This window comes from Macadamia integrifolia, chromosome 8 (genome assembly GCF_013358625.1).
Source record: "Macadamia integrifolia cultivar HAES 741 chromosome 8, SCU_Mint_v3, whole genome shotgun sequence".
Lineage (NCBI taxonomy): Eukaryota > Viridiplantae > Streptophyta > Magnoliopsida > Proteales > Proteaceae > Macadamia > Macadamia integrifolia.
Genome location: NC_056564.1, coordinates 31,888,245 through 31,906,051, shown reverse-complemented (window position 1 = coordinate 31,906,051; position 17,807 = coordinate 31,888,245). Strand labels below are relative to the sequence as shown.

The 17,807-nt window shown below is 37.9% G+C and overlaps 2 protein-coding genes across 3 annotated transcripts; both read right to left on the bottom strand.

Moving 5' to 3' along the window:
- Positions 1-857: 857 nt before the first annotated feature.
- On the bottom strand, positions 858-2,041 carry LOC122086355 (transcription factor WER-like). Its single transcript, XM_042655119.1, has 3 exons — positions 1,765-2,041; positions 1,520-1,649; positions 858-1,444 (listed from the first exon to the last, which is right to left on the bottom strand). Exons 1-3 carry the CDS (start codon positions 1,898-1,900, stop codon positions 1,060-1,062), a joined length of 651 nt encoding a protein of 216 aa, XP_042511053.1. The 5' UTR covers positions 1,901-2,041; the 3' UTR covers positions 858-1,059.
- A 9,391-nt stretch (positions 2,042-11,432) lies between these two features.
- On the bottom strand, positions 11,433-16,422 carry LOC122085730 (DNA-directed RNA polymerase III subunit rpc4-like). 2 transcript variants are annotated; one of them, XM_042654255.1, is made up of 10 exons: positions 16,256-16,422; positions 16,054-16,112; positions 15,884-15,941; positions 15,756-15,795; positions 13,892-14,014; positions 13,748-13,809; positions 13,607-13,667; positions 13,134-13,225; positions 12,814-13,050; positions 11,433-11,877 (listed from the first exon to the last, which is right to left on the bottom strand). In XM_042654255.1, the coding sequence occupies exons 1-10, from the start codon at positions 16,304-16,306 to the stop codon at positions 11,725-11,727; spliced, it is 936 nt and encodes a 311-aa protein (XP_042510189.1). In that variant the 5' UTR covers positions 16,307-16,422; the 3' UTR covers positions 11,433-11,724. The 2 variants fall into 2 exon arrangements, with proteins under 2 accessions (XP_042510189.1, XP_042510190.1); XM_042654256.1 differs by having other exon boundaries at positions 13,748-13,800; positions 16,256-16,420.
- Positions 16,423-17,807: the final 1,385 nt, after the last annotated feature.

Here is a 17,807-nt window from a genome sequence, read left to right as displayed (position 1 = left end):
TAATTGTTTAATTTTATACAAGATTGAAGCGTTTATCAACAAAAGCAAATTTTAGTAAGCATGTGAATAAACTAGCAAATCGATTACTAACCGTTTAGAAACCGTATAGAATAAACCTCGACCAAAACCATTTAAAACTGTGAAACTGACACCGTTTAGAAACCATGGGACCAAAATCATTTACTAAACGGTTGCAATTTCAAAAAGTGCAATCATTTAGTGAATGATGTAGTTTTGATTTCAGCCAAATAAATGTGAATCAAACTAAATCGCATTATATACATTGAAACTGAACTGATTAACACCCTTAGCAGTACCTGGTGGCAATGAAGGGAAACCTTCTTATGATCAGATATAATTTCTAGTGGCTCCAGAATAGATGTTACCTTCTCTCTCTCTCTCTACAAAAATCAAACCTGTTTAAATAAATTCAGCATCTCAAAACAAGGAACTGGGATCAAACCTAGACACTTGACAAGAAAGACGGCTGGAATCGGTCCAAGAATCTTAGAATCATATGGAACGTCCCAAGAACCCTAGAATTGGACCCAGATCTGAAAATTCAACGATTCTAAGGTTTCTTGGCATGAACCGGGATTGATCACAACCAATTCCAATCCAAACCGACCCGATTTACTGAACCAATTCCTGATTTTCTAAACCGTTATTATTAAAATGTCTCTCCAGATTCACTTGATCAAAACTGTCTTGGAATGATCAAAACTGTAAGAACCTCGAAAAAGAAAGGGGCATGTCTGTTTTTTTTTTCCCGGAAAAAAGGGCTTCGTTACCCTTCATATGTTGGTCCCTCACCCCTGTCCCCTGCAATCTATTGGTGACAAAAGCATCTTAAAGAGTTGTTTGGATTCTGGTTAATGAACCAGAGAGTTTTTATTACATTTGTCTTATATCAAGGAAAAGAAAATAACTCTCAACACTCTCTTACACTCATTGGTTTCTTACAAGTAGACTTTCGTGGATTAAATCCATTAATTAGAGAAGTTTGAAAAAGAATAACACAGATTCATGACAGAACCACATGATTCTTGGGGAGTTAGATCATGAAAATTCATAGAAGCTGCTCTGGTCATGTTCAAGAAATTTCCTCACCCACTCCAAACTAGAAGATGCTTCATTTGAGAAATCAAATAACTCTTCCAAGTTAAAATGATTCTCAGGGTCACCATGGAATTCACTACCTGTTTCCAAGTTCAAAAGCCTTTCACTTTTGGGACTGAAGAGCTTGTCTGCTTCAAATAACTCATCTGTATTAAAAGAAGTCTTCGAATCTTCACTTTCTTCTTTTTCCAGTTGGGAGTTTTGTGTCATTGAAACTTGTGTCTCTTTCTGCTTCTGGTTTACTTTCTTGCTCATATGAGAATTCCAATAGTTCTTGATTTCATTATCAGTTCTACCTGGTAGCCTTCCAGCAATCAAAGACCACCTATAGAAGAGACATCAGTTGATTAAAAACTGAAAGAAACACTAGTACAGATTGGTCAAGATTTCATCCACTAACCTGTTTCCCAGTAGTTTATGGAGCCTAAGTATCAAGTCCTCTTCTTGGTCTGAGATATTGCCTCTTTTGATGTTGGGTCTTAGATAATTCAACCATCTCAACCTGCAACTCTTCCCACAACGATTCAAACCTACAAGAACAAAGAACCCATCAAGCTAAAAGCCCAAGATTAAAATCAAAATCAAATTCAAGAGCATATATGAACTGATGGGTCTGAGATTGTGTTTTGAAGAGTTAGAACTGACCTGCTTTTATTGCAACTAGCTTCCACTTCTTTGCACCATGAACTTCAATAAATTGAGCCAGCTTTTGGTCTTCTTCAGCTGTCCATGGTCCTTTCGTCGTAATCCTTTTGGTGGGCTGATCCTTATTTGGAGCCATGAGAGTTCCGGGAAGATTCAGGCAATAGCCAGAGACAGAGAAGGGGGGAGAGAGAGAGAGAGAGAGAGAGAGAGAGAGAGAGAGAGCCCTCTACTGGTATGGTTGAGAGAGTGTGTGAGTGTACGGGTCTGTTTTAAACTGAAGAACTCTTTGTTGTATATGGGGTGGCAGCAGGGATGGGTCCTTCCATATATCTATCTACCATTCTTGAAGAACCCAACTAACATTACAGGGATGAAAAAAAGTTTAAACAATGGAAGCAGCCCCAAACTTGTCTTTTGTTCTTCCACGTTTTTTACCCCTTAAAGCTGCAGAACAGAATCAGATCTAATAACTAAAATCTTGAACCCAAATAGGAATAGATCAATCATTTAGCCCATGGGACCCATGATTCATTGTAATCAGATGGTGTAGATCAAATCATACAAATAATATTCTCAATTTGTCATCTTATCAATGATGCCTTATAAAGCAGAATCCAACATATGTTTCTAATGCAGAAAAGCTGGAAAATGTGAAAAAGGACTCGTCTTACTCTGTTAATAGTGCCATGAGGAGTCAGGATTACCCAACTTGTAAGAAAAATGTATGTGAAGATAAAGAAATTATTTTGTGAGAAATGAAACCAAGACTAAGAACAATGACTTACCTCAGGAGGACAGAAATGACAAAAGTCAGATCGCTTTATTGTCTTATCCTCCTCTTACTCACTTCCTGTCTCCATTCATGGGGGCCTCTCTCTCTTCATTGCTCAGGCCTTAGATTAACAAGGTCGTTCTGCAATGAGGTTGAGCCACACAACCCTTATCTTCTCTCCCATTAATTACTGAGAGGCTATTTTCGGACTGGGCAGTATTGTCAAATCCCAAGATGTAACAGGGATGATTCTACTCCTGAGTCTCCTGACACACCCCAGCCCCCCCAACCCCCAACCCCCAACCCCAAAAATTAAGGGGTCAAACACACAAAAACCACAAACTCAAGAACTGGGTTGGTCATCAAACAACCAAGGTGGTCTTACAGTTTGACCCATTTTGACCAGTTATGCGTGTTAGTGTATGGGTGTGTCTGTTCCACACTGTAGATTTATTTGATGAAGTCTTAATAGGTTATTAAAGCATTTAAATTAGCAGATCTAGGTTTTTTTTCATCAGGTAAATGAGAATGTTATCAGAAAGGTTGGTCCATTGCGACCTAGTGCCCATAGGTTCAAGTTGAGAAACAGACTCTCCGAAATAAAAAATTTGGGAGGTTAGAAATCGAATCGGAGCAGGTAGAAAGATACCCTCCTAGGGGGGAATTGTTTCTCCCAGCCTTTGGATTTTATTTCCCTAACTTCCATCAGGGGTTGCAACTACTCGACTGCAACCCAGGTAGAAATCAAGTTTATTCAAGTAAGAATACATATATGATGACCCTTTTGAGAACCCCGCGGTAGCTGAAGCCTCCTACACTAGATTCGGTCTTTACTGTAGTAAAAAAGAAGATTTTACTTGAAGGTTTTGTGTGGTCATGCAAGGCCCAACACCAATGGAAGACTACAACCAATGGGGACGAGGGTGGGATTACGTGTATAGCATATTATCTTATTTGGGTCAAGTATATGACTCGATCAATAAACAAATGTCGACTCAAGAAACGAGGAGTTTACTTTCAATCCTTGAAATATGAATTTCAGTAGAGGTTATAGACTTTAATGAAACAAAAACTCTTTTTTTCACGAGGATTAGGTAAAGAGCAACAAGGGCTGATGGTGATTGGTTTTCTGGAAGTTGTAATGGTTTCTTTGTTGTATGAAGACAATGTAACCATACTTGGCTTGCACGGTAATAAGAATGAAAGTTGACACATAGGTAGACCCAAGGTCTTCTATTTACATGTTAAATTTCAACATAATAAGGTTTATTGTATGGTAAAATAAAGTAATAAAAATTTCTTGGTGCTCTAGGCACTTGGGAGAGTCAGAAGTGTTAAGAGCCTATTCAACCACGAGATCTCTTAGGTTCAAAGCTCTTTGTTCACACCTTCTCCCCCCTCGTGGTATAGAATAAAGTAGGATCTATCATTTCTTACATCGAGTGGTTTCTCCATCACTCATTATTTCTTATGAAATGCTAGAAATCTTTGTTTGATGTCCGAGTGTACCCAAACCCCTCGAGTATAATGAATAGTATTAATAGATGGAGAACATATTTTGTCTTGTTCCAAATCTCTTTTATGCATGTTGAGTTACCTACTCAATCAAATATTATGGCCCTAATTGAGTATGATGAATTTGCTCTTATCGTGATCATACATAATAATTTTTTATGGTATAGTACTCCAATGATTCTGGTGAAGTAGGATGGACTTCAATTGTTGCTTTTGATAAAAAAATTGTGATAGCAACTTTGGATTTATGGGGAGTGCATAGGAGAAAGAAGCAAGGGGAGTGCTCAAAAGACTTAAAAACCCAAGATAGTTAATCTTTGGCCAAAGGAAATTCTCATAGAACAGATAGAAACAGAACAATTATGAGTCAAGAACATTCTGATGGGATAGGACTGTAGGGATGCCAATCGATTGGGTTGGACAAGTCTTGATCGGGCTTAGTCGGGGCTTGACGGGTCCTATATTCTTGGACCGTGATTTATCTATTTAAGGAATGAATCGGGCTCGATTGAGTTCCAGGCTTTAATCGGGCTTTAAATGGAAAATGTACCAATAAAGTATTAAACGGGCCTGAAACGGTCTTTACTTCTCTTGGATCTAAGATATTTTAATCTATTTTGTTAAATCATCAACAATTTTGAAAAGATATTACACTTAATTATATTCAGTAATTGATAAAAAAATATATCAATATATACCTTATTCTATCCCAAAAAATCAAAATATACATATAAATGGTCGTGTTAAACGTGTCGATCTGAGTCGAGCTTGTAAACGGGCCAGGCCAATCGAGAGGTCCATCGGGCTTACCCCTTACACCGTGTACTACCTGTTTATAAATAGTCCAGGCTTAGGCCTGACACGTTTAATAATTGATACAAATTAAGCTGGTCTTTAAACGGTCGAACCCGATCAATCCAACTAATGCAGACTTGGGATTGACACCCCTTCGTAGGACTGCAACCGAAGGAATCAAGAACCACAACTATCACCATTTGGACTAATTGTTAGTTGGGTAGAGATGTTGAATCATAGTATGGAGAAATGCTCTTGGTAAATGTCAAAATACTTTCCACACAATTCCAAAAATCCTTCCAACTCATGTTTTAAGTAACTGGTATTGGATTTTCTGTCTATATCGGTACTGATAGATGCTAATGTAAGTTGATGTGGCCTATAAATATCATGTTAGCATTAGGGAGTAAGAGATAGGTGTGACTCATCAGATAACAACCTTGATGGGAGATAATTACAAATGAGCAATTTAAGAGATAGATGGATCCGGGTTAATGTGAATACTCTACATCATCAAGAGACAGCCATGAGTGAACCCAGAAAAAACTAGAAACACTCAAAACACTACAGCAATGGCAATAACACCAATCTTTTAAGCTGGAGGTAAGTCAGCAAGCTCCATTTAGCTTTCAACTAATATCAATTCCTAGCCGATTTGATAGCAATGCGAACAAAAGGTAAAATTATTCAATATATTTTTACTTAAACTATGATCCAACAACCAAAAATAGTAGATGAAGATCTCTCTCCTCATGGGTAGAGGGAGGTGAACTCTGTCCTCAGTAACAATTGGTACATTTTTTGAATTTTTGATCTTTAATGCTGTTTAATGCGCATTTGATTCATGTGAAGAGAATTAATCGAATTGATAGTCTAGTGGTGAAAATGTTCTCAACCCACAATATTCCGTTGGTCCTGTAAAAACCCTGTCTATTCTGAGGGTGATGATGACTATTATGGAGGACATTTTCTTAAAGAAAAAAAAGAAAAAAGAGAATCACGTGAAGAGAAGGGAAAACCTGGTCCAATTTTCTGACATGGAATGGGGGACATGAATCTCATCCCTACAGGATTCCCTTCTCTGATTGATTCCTTATAATAAGAATTCTTTTCTGTTTTTTTGGGACAAATCATTAGAGGAGATCCTCTCAAATACGCAGCGGCGCAGCCCCTCTCGCGGACATCGAATGACTGGAAATAATTTAAGATGCGTGTCTCAATACTATCAGCGGTTGATGCATACTGGAGAACCGATTCACGGTCCAGGGTAAAAGATGAACAGTGAACTAGAAGTCAAGAATAGAGAATATCTACTTGCCATCAAAAGCTCCCACCGACGCAAGAGTACAAAACATAAATAGTGAGAAACAATTTCCAAGGCACATATTTAATTGATAATGGGGATTTGTAATTAAGCCACAACAGTAGATGGCTTTGCAATGGGTTTTTTAAAACGAATCCCGGTACTGATATTGATACCGATTTTCAGATTAGATTCTTTTTTTTTTTTATATATAATGGAAAAATGTTTTCTACTGGGAGAATGCTATGTGGGGGTGTGAAGCGGTCGAGCTGGTTCGATTTTGGTCAGGCTTAATCGGGTTTGAAGACTTTCAAAAGTTGCACTATATCTGCTCATTTAACTAATCGGACTTAGTTATTAAGGGCACGGTACGCTTTATATTCGATCGGTCAACCTCGGGCTATAATCGGGCTATCTTAATCGAGCTTTAGTCGGGTCTTGATCGGATTACGGACATGTTTAATGTTAAACGGGCCCTCTTTAAAATGTGCTCTTATATTCCAACTCACTCATGCAAGCAAAAAAAAAAATGACAATAAATCAATAGATGATACAAAATATAATAATTATTTAAAATGTGAACATGTTTTTACTTTTTAGTTTTTACTCTTTAATTGGGGGGGTAAAATTGGTATTCTACAATCATTAAAGGGTCGGGTCAGGCCAGTGCACAATAGGCCGGTCTTGGTCGGGTATTATTCAGTCAGTCTCGGTCGGCGCCCGATGGTCCAAGTAGTAGGACAGAGACTGACTGTTTGTAAACGGGCCGGGCTCAAGCCCGACACGTTTAATAAACGGTCTGGGCCTGGCCGATTTATAAACAGTCAGTCCCGATTGGTTTAGTCGGGTCGGGCCACGAATTGACACCCCTAATGCTATGAGTTAAGGAATGAGATTCCGACTCATGCACAATAGTCAATGAGAGTACAAATAGAAGCATCAATAGAGGTATTATTTTTCTTTTCATGAGGGTAGGTCGATCATTTTTTCCCATGTGTCTAGACAAGGGCTATAATCCCCCCACAAAAACTAATCAAACAAAAAAAATTAATTTGAATGGAATAAAAACGTTACCCAGTCGTATGTTCCCTATGTCCAAGACATAGAGGAGGGAAAAATGATGGTCTTACCGCTATAATATTGAAAACACATCCCATGTTGATGCCTCTTTACGTCTCTTCCTTGGCCTTCACAATGGCGCAAGCCACACAATTTGATCGCGTTCTTCTTCCCTATTTTGAAATAGATTTACCTATGATTATAACACTTCCATTGATATAGTGTGATACCCTACTTTCTAAACCTAGTCTAATTTCCTAGTTAGTTTGATTTGGTCTTGTATAACCTGAACCCGAGCGAGCTGAGTCGGGTACCTTATGGAACATGGTGACAAGGTGACTCTGAACTCAGGTGGTCAGATCGGTTGGAGTTCGTGCCTAGTGAAGTCCGTGTGTCCAAGCCGTGTACGTGCACGTGCACGTATCACCGGGCCGTGTATGCATAATAAGGTACGTAGTCGTATTTTATGTTAAGTACATGTGTTGATCTATTATCGAGAATGAATTATGTGTCAGGGCCGAGCCCCTATCGAAAATCCTAATGTTTGGGCTAAGTTCTGGCCAACTGGTGGGTGGTCATAGGTGGGTCGGACCCACCAGTGTGACCTACCACCCAGATCTTTAGATATTTTGACCCCACTATAAATAGCATTTATTACCTTTCTTTCTCCACAATTATTGTTTTACACGGTGGGTGAGAAAAGTAAAGAAGAGAGAGAAAAGAAGGAGAGAGAAGGGAAGAAGAAAGAAGAAATGGGGGAGAAAATGCTCGTTGTTAGTCGTCGAGGTTGAATCTTTTGATTTCGACGCCGGACTAATGATCCTCATCTCAAGATCTACGATTTGAGGTGAGTAAAGTCCATATTCCTTAAACCCTTTATGACACCCTAAGTGAAACCCTTCGATTTGGGTAGTAATCCTTTGGATCTTGTTATTATCTGTTGAAAATGTGAATCTAAGGTTTAATAAAGGTCCTACACGTTTATGAAGGATTTAGAGGAAGATTTACAAGATTTGTGAAGCATTTATTGATCTCTTGAGCTAAAGAGAAGATTTGGGGTTTTGAGGTGTTCTTGAGCAAAGAGGAAAGATCCACACTCAAAACTTTGGATCGACCTTAGATCTAGGTTGGAATCATGATTTGCAGCCTTAGATTTTTTTTAAAATGTGGTCGAATTGACCCGTGGGGGCTCTAAGGTGGGATGAAGAATGAGAGAGAACAGCAAAATCCTGGTTCTGATTGCTGGATGCCTGGGAATGATCGGACCCACCAATCCAGTGCCTTCCTGTCCTAGGTAGGCTGTTGGCTCGACCAGCGAGCAAGACCGGTAGCGACGTAGCCCGCCCCTCCTGGCCCATCGGTCCAAGTAGAGCTACTAGCTCATTAGGAGAGGAAGACCGGTGGACGACCTGCCTCGTCGCTCTTGGCCCGTCGGTCCAGGCAGAGTCCCTGGGTTGAGCGGCAAGCAAGGACTGATGGGTGTCTTGCCCGTTAGTTGACCCACCAAGCCAACTTCTAGGGTCTCAATTTGAGTCCAAATTTATCGGGTAACCTACTCTTGTGATTTTAAATACATTGGGATCATCATACATCATTGGTTATGAGCATAAAGTAGAGATATACTAAACCCAACTCTTTTTATGATAAGTTGTACTAGAAACTTGAGCCATCGCATACCAGATCTTCCTCGTACCAAGGGTGATCTTCGTACACAACTAAGTAAGTGGGAAGAGGACATTTCATAATTTCATTCTGATTGTAGACTCTCCATGGCATCATATTATTATTGTGTAGACTAGTCATCCATGAGTGCCATTGCATGCATTGACGTGTGCATTATGAAATTCATTTATAATTTAACATGCTGATATCTTTAATTGCTAAATGCCTATTTCTTACTTGTGATGTGAGATGAATGACTTTAAACCATGGAATATGACGCTTTGCTAGATTAGATGCGTTAGTCGGCTTGGACACGAATGCATTGGTGGTCTGTGGAATGGGATGTGGTAGCACTATACAGTCGTACTATCTCATATAGGAGTATGCGGGTAAGAATGGCATATCCCTGTGCTACGACCCTTTCCAACAGGGCTTTAGGTGTTGAGTATATCACTGGGGGAAAGCCCGAGGTTGTGTATCAACGGTGGTGGTTAGAAGTATGTTCGACTGATCATTAGGACTGTCAGCAACTTTAGTGATATAACAAGAGAGCCAATCGTACTGCTTTTAAATTAATGCAGGGCAAGACCCATTTTATTTTAATACAGGGCAATGCCCATTTTACTTTAATACAGGGCAAGGCCCGTTTTACTTTTTGGTACCCACGGCTGGCTTTTTCTAACAATCCTATGAGGGTATCGCTAGATGGGGTTTATGGCTCATACCCTGAGCATACATGCACTGTGGTTGCGAGTAACACATAACCTATGACTTAGAATTATTGTCTAGGTGGGCTAAGATAATAAAATGAACTGCATGCATATAGGTTCATTTGTATTGCGAATGCTTGTTAGTATTTCTTTTCACTTACTGAGCTAGTGAGCTCATCCCATGTACACACCATTTTTAGATGATCTTGCAGGTTATCCGGCTGAGAAGCTAGAGCTGGGACCCACTATGGAGTTTTCACTCTAGGACTGGTGGGTCCTAGAAGATCTCGGGCATGGGGCAGAGTGCCCGTGCGAGAGTTGTGTTGCGGAACAACAACACTGATACCTACACAAGATTCTTTTTGATTATTTTGAAAATGTTATCCCTTTCGTGCTCTGGATGCTTAAATTGTATTTCTTGTGTATATATCACTCTTACGGGCCCAAATGTAAATGTATTATGTAATACAAATTAGGTATCAAGAGTATTGGGGTATCTACAGGTATGTACATGTAAGACTTCCGCCAAAATACAGAATCTTCTTGGTTTTAGAATGTATGTATGCTGTGTTGTGGTTACTGTATCAGATGATCATGACAGGTTTTGAGTTAACAGGTGTTAACTCGATCACTGGTCCGATTCTATATGGAACGGGGTGTGATATGTAATATTAGGCATGATACTGATATGGATCAGCCAACACACTAGATTTCAATTCCATTTTTCCAAAACCATGGGATATAGGGATTTTTTTTTATATATTTTTTATATTTTAAGCAATCGCATCACACATATAGCATAAAATTTCTTCCGCAAGCCTCTTGGTTTGTCATCAGACTTATCTTCTCACCATTACAATAGCGTTTGAGACAAATGTATGCATTTCACCATTACAATAGCGTTTGAGATTAGCTTATTGAAAATTTGTACGAAAGATTGGTTTATTATGGACTTGTACGTATGCCATGAACAAAAAACTTTATGGGCTTTAGTTTGATTTAAAAAAAAAAAAAAAATTATTAAGGGCGAGCAAGGAATTAATTATTATCCTTACTTTTTCACAAGAAAATTACACTTTTGGGTTTTCCTTTACATAATTACTCACTTAAAGTTTCAATCAATAAAAATACTCAAAATCAAGTTTAAGTTTATAAAATTACCCACTCAAAGTTTCAGTTAACAAAAATATGGATAGTTTTGTAAACCTTAACCTGATTTTGGGTATTTTTGTTAATTGAAACTTTGGATAGATATTTTTGTAAAAAGAAACCCAAAAGTGGATAATCATGTAATTTTCCATTTTTTTTTTTTTGCAAAAAATTTACAACCTTTCCTATCTTGATCCGTTTATCAAGGAATCCTAAAATTTGGAATGCACTCCTACGCCTAGATACAAGGGTGCAAAATGATCACCACACCACTCATTGTTGATGCTTAAAGTGTGCACTTTCATTGGCCAGGCGCTTGTGTAGGCCAAACTCTCAGATTGGAAACAATTTTCCCATATTTATCATGTGGTAGATTCAATGGGATCCAAATCTTGTGAACAAATATATTCCAAGATTTCTTGTTCACTAAATTTTCAATCCAATAATTTTTTACCAAATGACAAAATAGAAGTTTGAAAATCATGACTAAGAGAGGGTGCATGTGGTGGTTGAAATGGTCTAAACATACATAGACATAACATGCATACCAACATACAAGGTGTACTTGATTGAATTATAAAATTTGACAGGTGACTAATTCAAGAGAAAACATGGAAAGGGCTGCTTTCTCAAAGCTCTGGATCAATTTGGCGACCTTTCTTAAGCTTTAAAGGAAACATGATATGAAAGGAGGCAGCAAGTATTACACATTCAACCGTGCAACATCTGAGTAACATTGCATGAAAAAATTCACAGAAATGCAAGGGTTCAATATGTACAAGGCTTCCACTACTTTTTGGGGTTTGAGTCTTCATTGTTAACACATCCTAGCTAGTCCTTCAAAGCATTTGACAGCAGTCACTATATACACAAAAGAGGTTCCCTTCTCATCAACCTATCTGCAACAAAGGTCTCAATATTGACAATCAAGGGTTCTTGGAATTGGACTGCAACGTAAAGTCTGTTCCTGATTCTTGTTTTGGTGTGGGACTATGTTAATCCAGTTCAATCACACTATTTAAGAGAGACCCAACATTCGAAGTTACTACTGCATGCTTGTCCAGTGGCCCAAGGACACAGCAGTGTGTATCTTCAGTGTTAATCGCTACAACATCCTGAGTAAACGCACAATCAGAACCAGGGGAAACCTGCAGCAGTGACCAGGCCAGAATTTAGAGCTCCACAAATTTTTGTCTCGCAGAATCTACTAGACATTTGTATAAAGTTTAAAAAACTCAACATTTTCAAGGAAAAAAAAAAAAAAACTCACAATTAATCCTTATGCCAGTGAAGTAAAGACTTATGATTAGAACCTGAAGTTACTGAGAGATATAATCATTATGAAATCTTGCAGGGTTTGAAATTCACAATTATGATTTTGTTTCTATCAATTTTCCTCCAAAACATAGAAGTAAGAAAACAAAAGTATTAGGTTCACAGATCACACAATGAAAGTCTTAATGATGAAGAACTACTATAAAGATGAATAAGCATATGTACATGCATGTGCATGCTAACTAACACACAAACAATAATTTAAATTTTAAAATATTTTTTTGTCATGTATCCAAGTAAAGGCTCTTGATGTTTGAAAAATGTGTACCTTAATAATTTTGTTTTTCGCATAGAATGTATTTTACGTGCTTTAATGAACAAAATTCTAGCTCCTTTAATTAACAAAACTGTAGTTGCATGGCGTGTGAATATCAAAATAGATATTGATTACAGAAATTATACGATGTGCAATGACATCCACTTATGGCACAAAGGAGCAGGTTGAGGGCTCTTAGGGTGCTATTACATCAGTCAGTCTTTGGGATGAAGATTTAATTATGAACATAAGCTAGAGACCTGGAAAAATTTGGAGTGCAGCCTAAAAGAAAATGATGAAAAATAAAACTTGAAATAATTATGTTGTATCAGTGAGCCTCGTGCACTGGGTTGCTTTTTTTTTTTCCTGGTTGTATCAGTGCTTGTGTATACCCAGTCAAAGACCAGAAACTCAATTTTATTCAAAACTAAAGGTTAAAAAAGTGCAGAAAACAACAATAAAGGTCCAATGATTTGACAAAGTCGCTACTCACATCATAAAGGATTTCTCCTAACTTCATCTTGATGGCACCACTCTTGTAAACCAGCATTTTGCCCATGAAACCAGCAGGCAACTCCTCCAAACTGCAGCCTTTCTCTGCAGGACCAACATTTTTGAACGGCTTTGAGCTTGCAACTGTCTCCTTCCCCTTTGCACTAGCTGCTCTCTTAACCAAAGGAAAAGAAGAAGGTAGCTGAAGAAACAACATTCTTGGTTCCTCACTTTCCTCCTGCCATTCACCACAAAGTAGCCCTCTAAGAAATTTCGGTGTTCATATTACTGACATTGAAATTAAATTAATAAGATATCAACCATCAGCCCAAGCTCCATAGCTGGATTTATAGCAGTCTCATCATATTCTGATTTCTCTGCAACCTCTCCAAATTCCTCTTCATTAAGAACCTCTACAAACAACAAAAACAAGTCATCTATCATGGAAAAACATAAATAAAACTAGAAAGAAAGCAGCAGCAGCATGGTGCTCTGCAGTTGAATGTGAAAGGAGAGAACTCAAATGCAGTAGGATGTGGGTCATGTGACACCAGTTATATGGATCACCCTTTAGGGATGTGTGGATAATTAATATTTTGTGTCTTATAAACAGTGACAACAAACTCAGCCTTATCCCAACTCAATGGGGTCAGCTATATGGATCCATGCAAAACAAAGTAGCAAAAATTGAGGTCCAAACAAAATTGGGGGAATGAAGAAATGAAGAAATGAGAGATTAGAAATGAAAGAGTAGATTAATATTGAGGCAGATTAATGCTACTACAAAAATATACCTGGATCTCCTGAACCTGGCCTCCTCAGAGGAAGCGTAACAGGATAGTAACTGAAATAATTCTGCAGCAGCAACACAAAAAAAGAAGATATAATGCATATGAGAGAGAGAGAGAGAGAGAGTTGATAGATTTTTCACTAACCCAGGGTTCAACATATTCATTCTTCATCTTCTGTTCTGATGCTTGGGAAACATCTGCAGAATCTATTTTCATCAGTTATATCCATCAGAGCCATCTGAAAAGGCAGTGAAATTTTCCATCCAAGAAAAAAGATAATTCGCTTACCATCAGAATAAAAAACTTTAGGTTCTGATTCATCCCGATTGCCACTACTACTCCCTCCCTTGGGAATGTTATATGTCCTTAAAGAAGGAGATGCACCTTGATAAAATGTGACTTGTGCTGCAGCTGCAGATTCAAATAGACATGAGATATTACATGTCATATCGTTTATAAAAAAATAAAAAAAGATGGCCCGCCAATGAAAGTGAATGTTTTTATCTTATGAAAAAAAATATGGACATTTAATCAATCCCAAATAGAACCACAACACACTATAAATGGCCTGCCAACTCAACTTTCACTGAATTGGACCAACTCCTTAGGAACTTGTCCACGATAATCTGGCAATGGAAACTCTATCAAATGTTAACAAAACAAATTAATTTTGACTAGATCAATCGAAGCATAAAACGTCACAAATATTTTATTTGGTTTCTCTTTTCTTCTTTTTTTTCTCCTCTCATTTCCCCCCCCTTTCATCTCAGAAAATATGGCCAGATTTTCAAGGCTTTTGGATACTCTGGTGACCAATGTCAACAGTATTGATAAACTTTAAAAACTGTGTCAGTGACACAGTTAAAAAGTTGAATGACTCAGAGGGAAATATCAGAATGTTTGAGAAAAATAATAATACATGAATTTCTATCTGGTTTAGGCATTATGACCCATCCAGGAGATGTCCCATCAGTTAACACATGCATATGGTGACCACATTTATCTAATACAATAAGGCTGCATTAAAATTTATCACATATTTATTGGATATAGAGATAAAAGCAAAAGCATTGTCAACTTCCAATAACTCATAGGCATTTTTAGAGAAAATGTACCACTGTTGTGACTTGGGGTGTCAAATCCTAGTCCGAACTGGTTGGACCGACTGAAACCAACAGAAAAACAAATGGTTTGACTGCAGGATGGTTGTTTTTGGAAACCTTAGAAACCGAAACCGAAAACCAAACCAGAAAAAAAAAAAAGGGAGGGGGGGGGAACCAAACCTCTAACAACCCAACAGCTGACCAATAAGAGCCTCTAAAGAAAACCGAAAAAACCTGAAACTAGACCAAACGAATCTCACCTTAACAGTTCAGTTTCGGTTTGGGATGGTACATGAAAAAATCCCATTTGGACCGAGCAAAATTGAACTGAACCGACCATTTGACACCCATAGTTGTGACAAGTGACCCAATCCAAGGATTTCTTATGAATTTTATAACTTCTGTAGACCATCCATCCAAATAATGATCACTTTCTTAAGGCCCTTAGTTCTCCTAACTCAAACGACAGAAAATGCGTGCTTAATTCATCTCCATCTTTCTTCATTTCATTAGTCAGAAATCTCAAGACTCCCAAGTTAAGTTTTATTCATCAAGACATCCCACATGATTTCATGCTCATCAAGCTTACATGCAGAACTCAACAAATTCTTTGCCCATTCAAAATGGTAAATAGATGGTACATAATTTTTCATTTCAGTGGCTTTCTCTGGTTTGGGGGCAGCATAGAGAAAAAAGGTAATGTCTAAAAATTCTGAGAGCTCTGACTACTGAGCTCCAAACATTTCAGGTCCAACAATCCATTGCCTAATCCAACCTAAACTTCAAAACCAGATACAGAGCTTATACTTCCACTCTAGCTTCTTAACCATCATCTAGATTGGCTTTGGATTCATGGCTATTATTTCAGCCAGTAACACTGCAAACTGTCACCAATATTTATTGCCTTTGCCTTTTCTAGGTCAAGAGCAAGGTAAAAGAACAAACTAACAACAAAGAAACAAACCCATAAAATCAACACAACAAACTAAACCACCAGGGAAAAGATTCAGAGAAGAACAAAGATTGAAAAGGGGGGAAAAGGAAGTTACCCTTATTTTCGACCTTGGGTCTTCGTCTTGTTGCAGCTTCCTTTGAATGATAAGAGAAATGAAATTTAAAGCCTAACCAATCTTTCCAAAAAAAGAAGAAGAAGAAAAACACTCAAAATAGTACATACAGTGACACGCTGCAACAATTTCCTGGTCTTGGTAGCAGCTTCTGCATCCTCAACTTCACTGAAAAACCCAGAAAATCTTGAATAAACCCAAGTCCTTGAAGAAAATCAAGAAAGTAGAGAAATGATTGCAGCACACAAAACTACAATTGAAACAAGAAAACGGACATTACGCTTTAATTTCGGTGGGTTTAGAAGTTCTGCGAGGCGGAGCTTTGGGGAGAAATTTTACCTGCAAATAGACGAACAAAAAAATTGAAAGAATGGACATCCAAGAGAAGAGAACTACTCTGAAAACTGCGAATTGGGGTGAAAGAAGAGCTCAGGAGCACCTGAAAAATGGAAAAATTAAATTAAACTAGTAAAACCCCAAACCTTCCGAGTTGCAGAAGCTGGATTGTCATCCCTGTCCTTTTGGGGCTCCATTTCTGTAATCTTTTGAGAAAGCAGAAACTGTAGAATCTCGCTTCACAATTTATATTTTGGGCTGGTGGGTCATGGGAAATAGTCTCTCATAGAAGCTCGGAAAGGAAAAGAAAGGTTGGGAATGAGCTCGTTTCACGAGGATTTTGTTGTGAATTAATTAAATTTTAATCTCTGTACGGAATAGGTTGTATATAATCATTGCTGGTTAACACAGTACGACACAAAAAAAAAAAAAAAGCCCTTTCGGGTGTTTTAAGGACAATGTTTCCTTCCGGGGTGAGGTTCACGGTCCAGTCCGAAGGGTTTCATGATGTGGGTTCAGCCTTCTATATAGGGTTGTAATATATCATCACCTTCTTGAATTTGACTATAATAGTCCATTCTTGATCAATGTTCATCACTTCATTAATTGTAGTATGGCTGAATTGAAATATCATAAATTTTGTCTTTGTTTTACTTATCTGAAGATTTTTATTCTAATATCTATCTTCTTAATTTCAACTTGACATTAATATGTGTTTTCATCACATCCACAAAAAGTAATATTATCAGCAAAAAATAGACATAAAAATCAATGATAAACCCAAACAAATAAGCACAACAACTTGACATGTGGCTTTTGAAGATCATGTGGTCTAATGAGCTTGAGCCTCAGGAGCCAAATACAATGACGATACACTTGATCCCCCTCCATGGAGAACCGATTTGGCAAGGGGATCAAGTGTATCGCTGATGTATTCAGTTCCCTGGGGCTTAAGCCCAATAGACCACACAATCTCCAAAAGCTGTGTGTCGAGCTTCTACGTCATGCTATAGACTGGCCCAATCCACCTTGACCCTCACCAACAGTTTTTATGCTTGTCATCATACTATCCTACATATCTTTAATCATGTTCACACAAACATTCTTTTTTTCTAGTATATGCCAAATTAACTCTCTAGATAATATGTCATATGCTTTTTCTAGATCAAAAAAGATCATATAGAGATCATTCTTGCCTCTTTATATCTTTCCAAGAGTTTCCTAAGTAAAAAATAGCTTCCACCGTGAATCTTTACATATAGAACTATCTTAGATCTTCGAAATAGAGGCTTCTTTTCTCAGGTGGGCTTCATAATCCACTTCCATAATTTCATCTAATAACTCACTAGTTTTACGCCTTTATAATTAGTGCAACTATAAATATCCCTTTTATTATGCAAAAACGTCATCGGCAGTGAGTGCAGTGAACATCGGATAGCCGAGAGGCCTTCGGGGCACGTGCCCGGATACTCTCAACCATTTAATGCTCATTGCATAACTGCATTCACTGCAGAGAATAATCTCTTTTATTATTGCTGTAAATCAAGACCACAATGCTCATCCTCCATTCATTTGACATTTTCTTTGTATTCCCAATCTTTTTAAACAACATAATTAGTCAAGATGAACCAAGGATTCCTAGCCTCTTCCACATTTCTATTGGAATGTCATCTAGGCGTGAATCTTGTTTCTTTTGGT

Excerpts from the sequence above, each read along its gene's own strand:
- LOC122086355 (XM_042655119.1), bottom strand. The coding sequence starts at position 1,900 with ATGGCTCCAAATAAGGATCAGCCCACCAAAAGGATTACGACGAAAGGA. Across the intron at positions 1,650-1,764 it reads GCTAGTTGCAATAAAAGCAG|GTTTGAATCGTTGTGGGAAG; the intron begins GTCAGTTCTAAC and ends TTGTTCTTGTAG. Across the intron at positions 1,445-1,519 it reads CATAAACTACTGGGAAACAG|GTGGTCTTTGATTGCTGGAA; the intron begins GTTAGTGGATGA and ends TCTCTTCTATAG.
- LOC122085730 (XM_042654255.1), bottom strand. The coding sequence starts at position 16,306 with ATGGAGCCCCAAAAGGACAGGGATGACAATCCAGCTTCTGCAACTCGG. Across the intron at positions 13,668-13,747 it reads ATGAATATGTTGAACCCTGG|AATTATTTCAGTTACTATCC; the intron begins GTTAGTGAAAAA and ends TTGCTGCTGCAG. Across the intron at positions 13,051-13,133 it reads CTATGGAGCTTGGGCTGATG|GAGGAAAGTGAGGAACCAAG; the intron begins GTTGATATCTTA and ends GGTGAATGGCAG.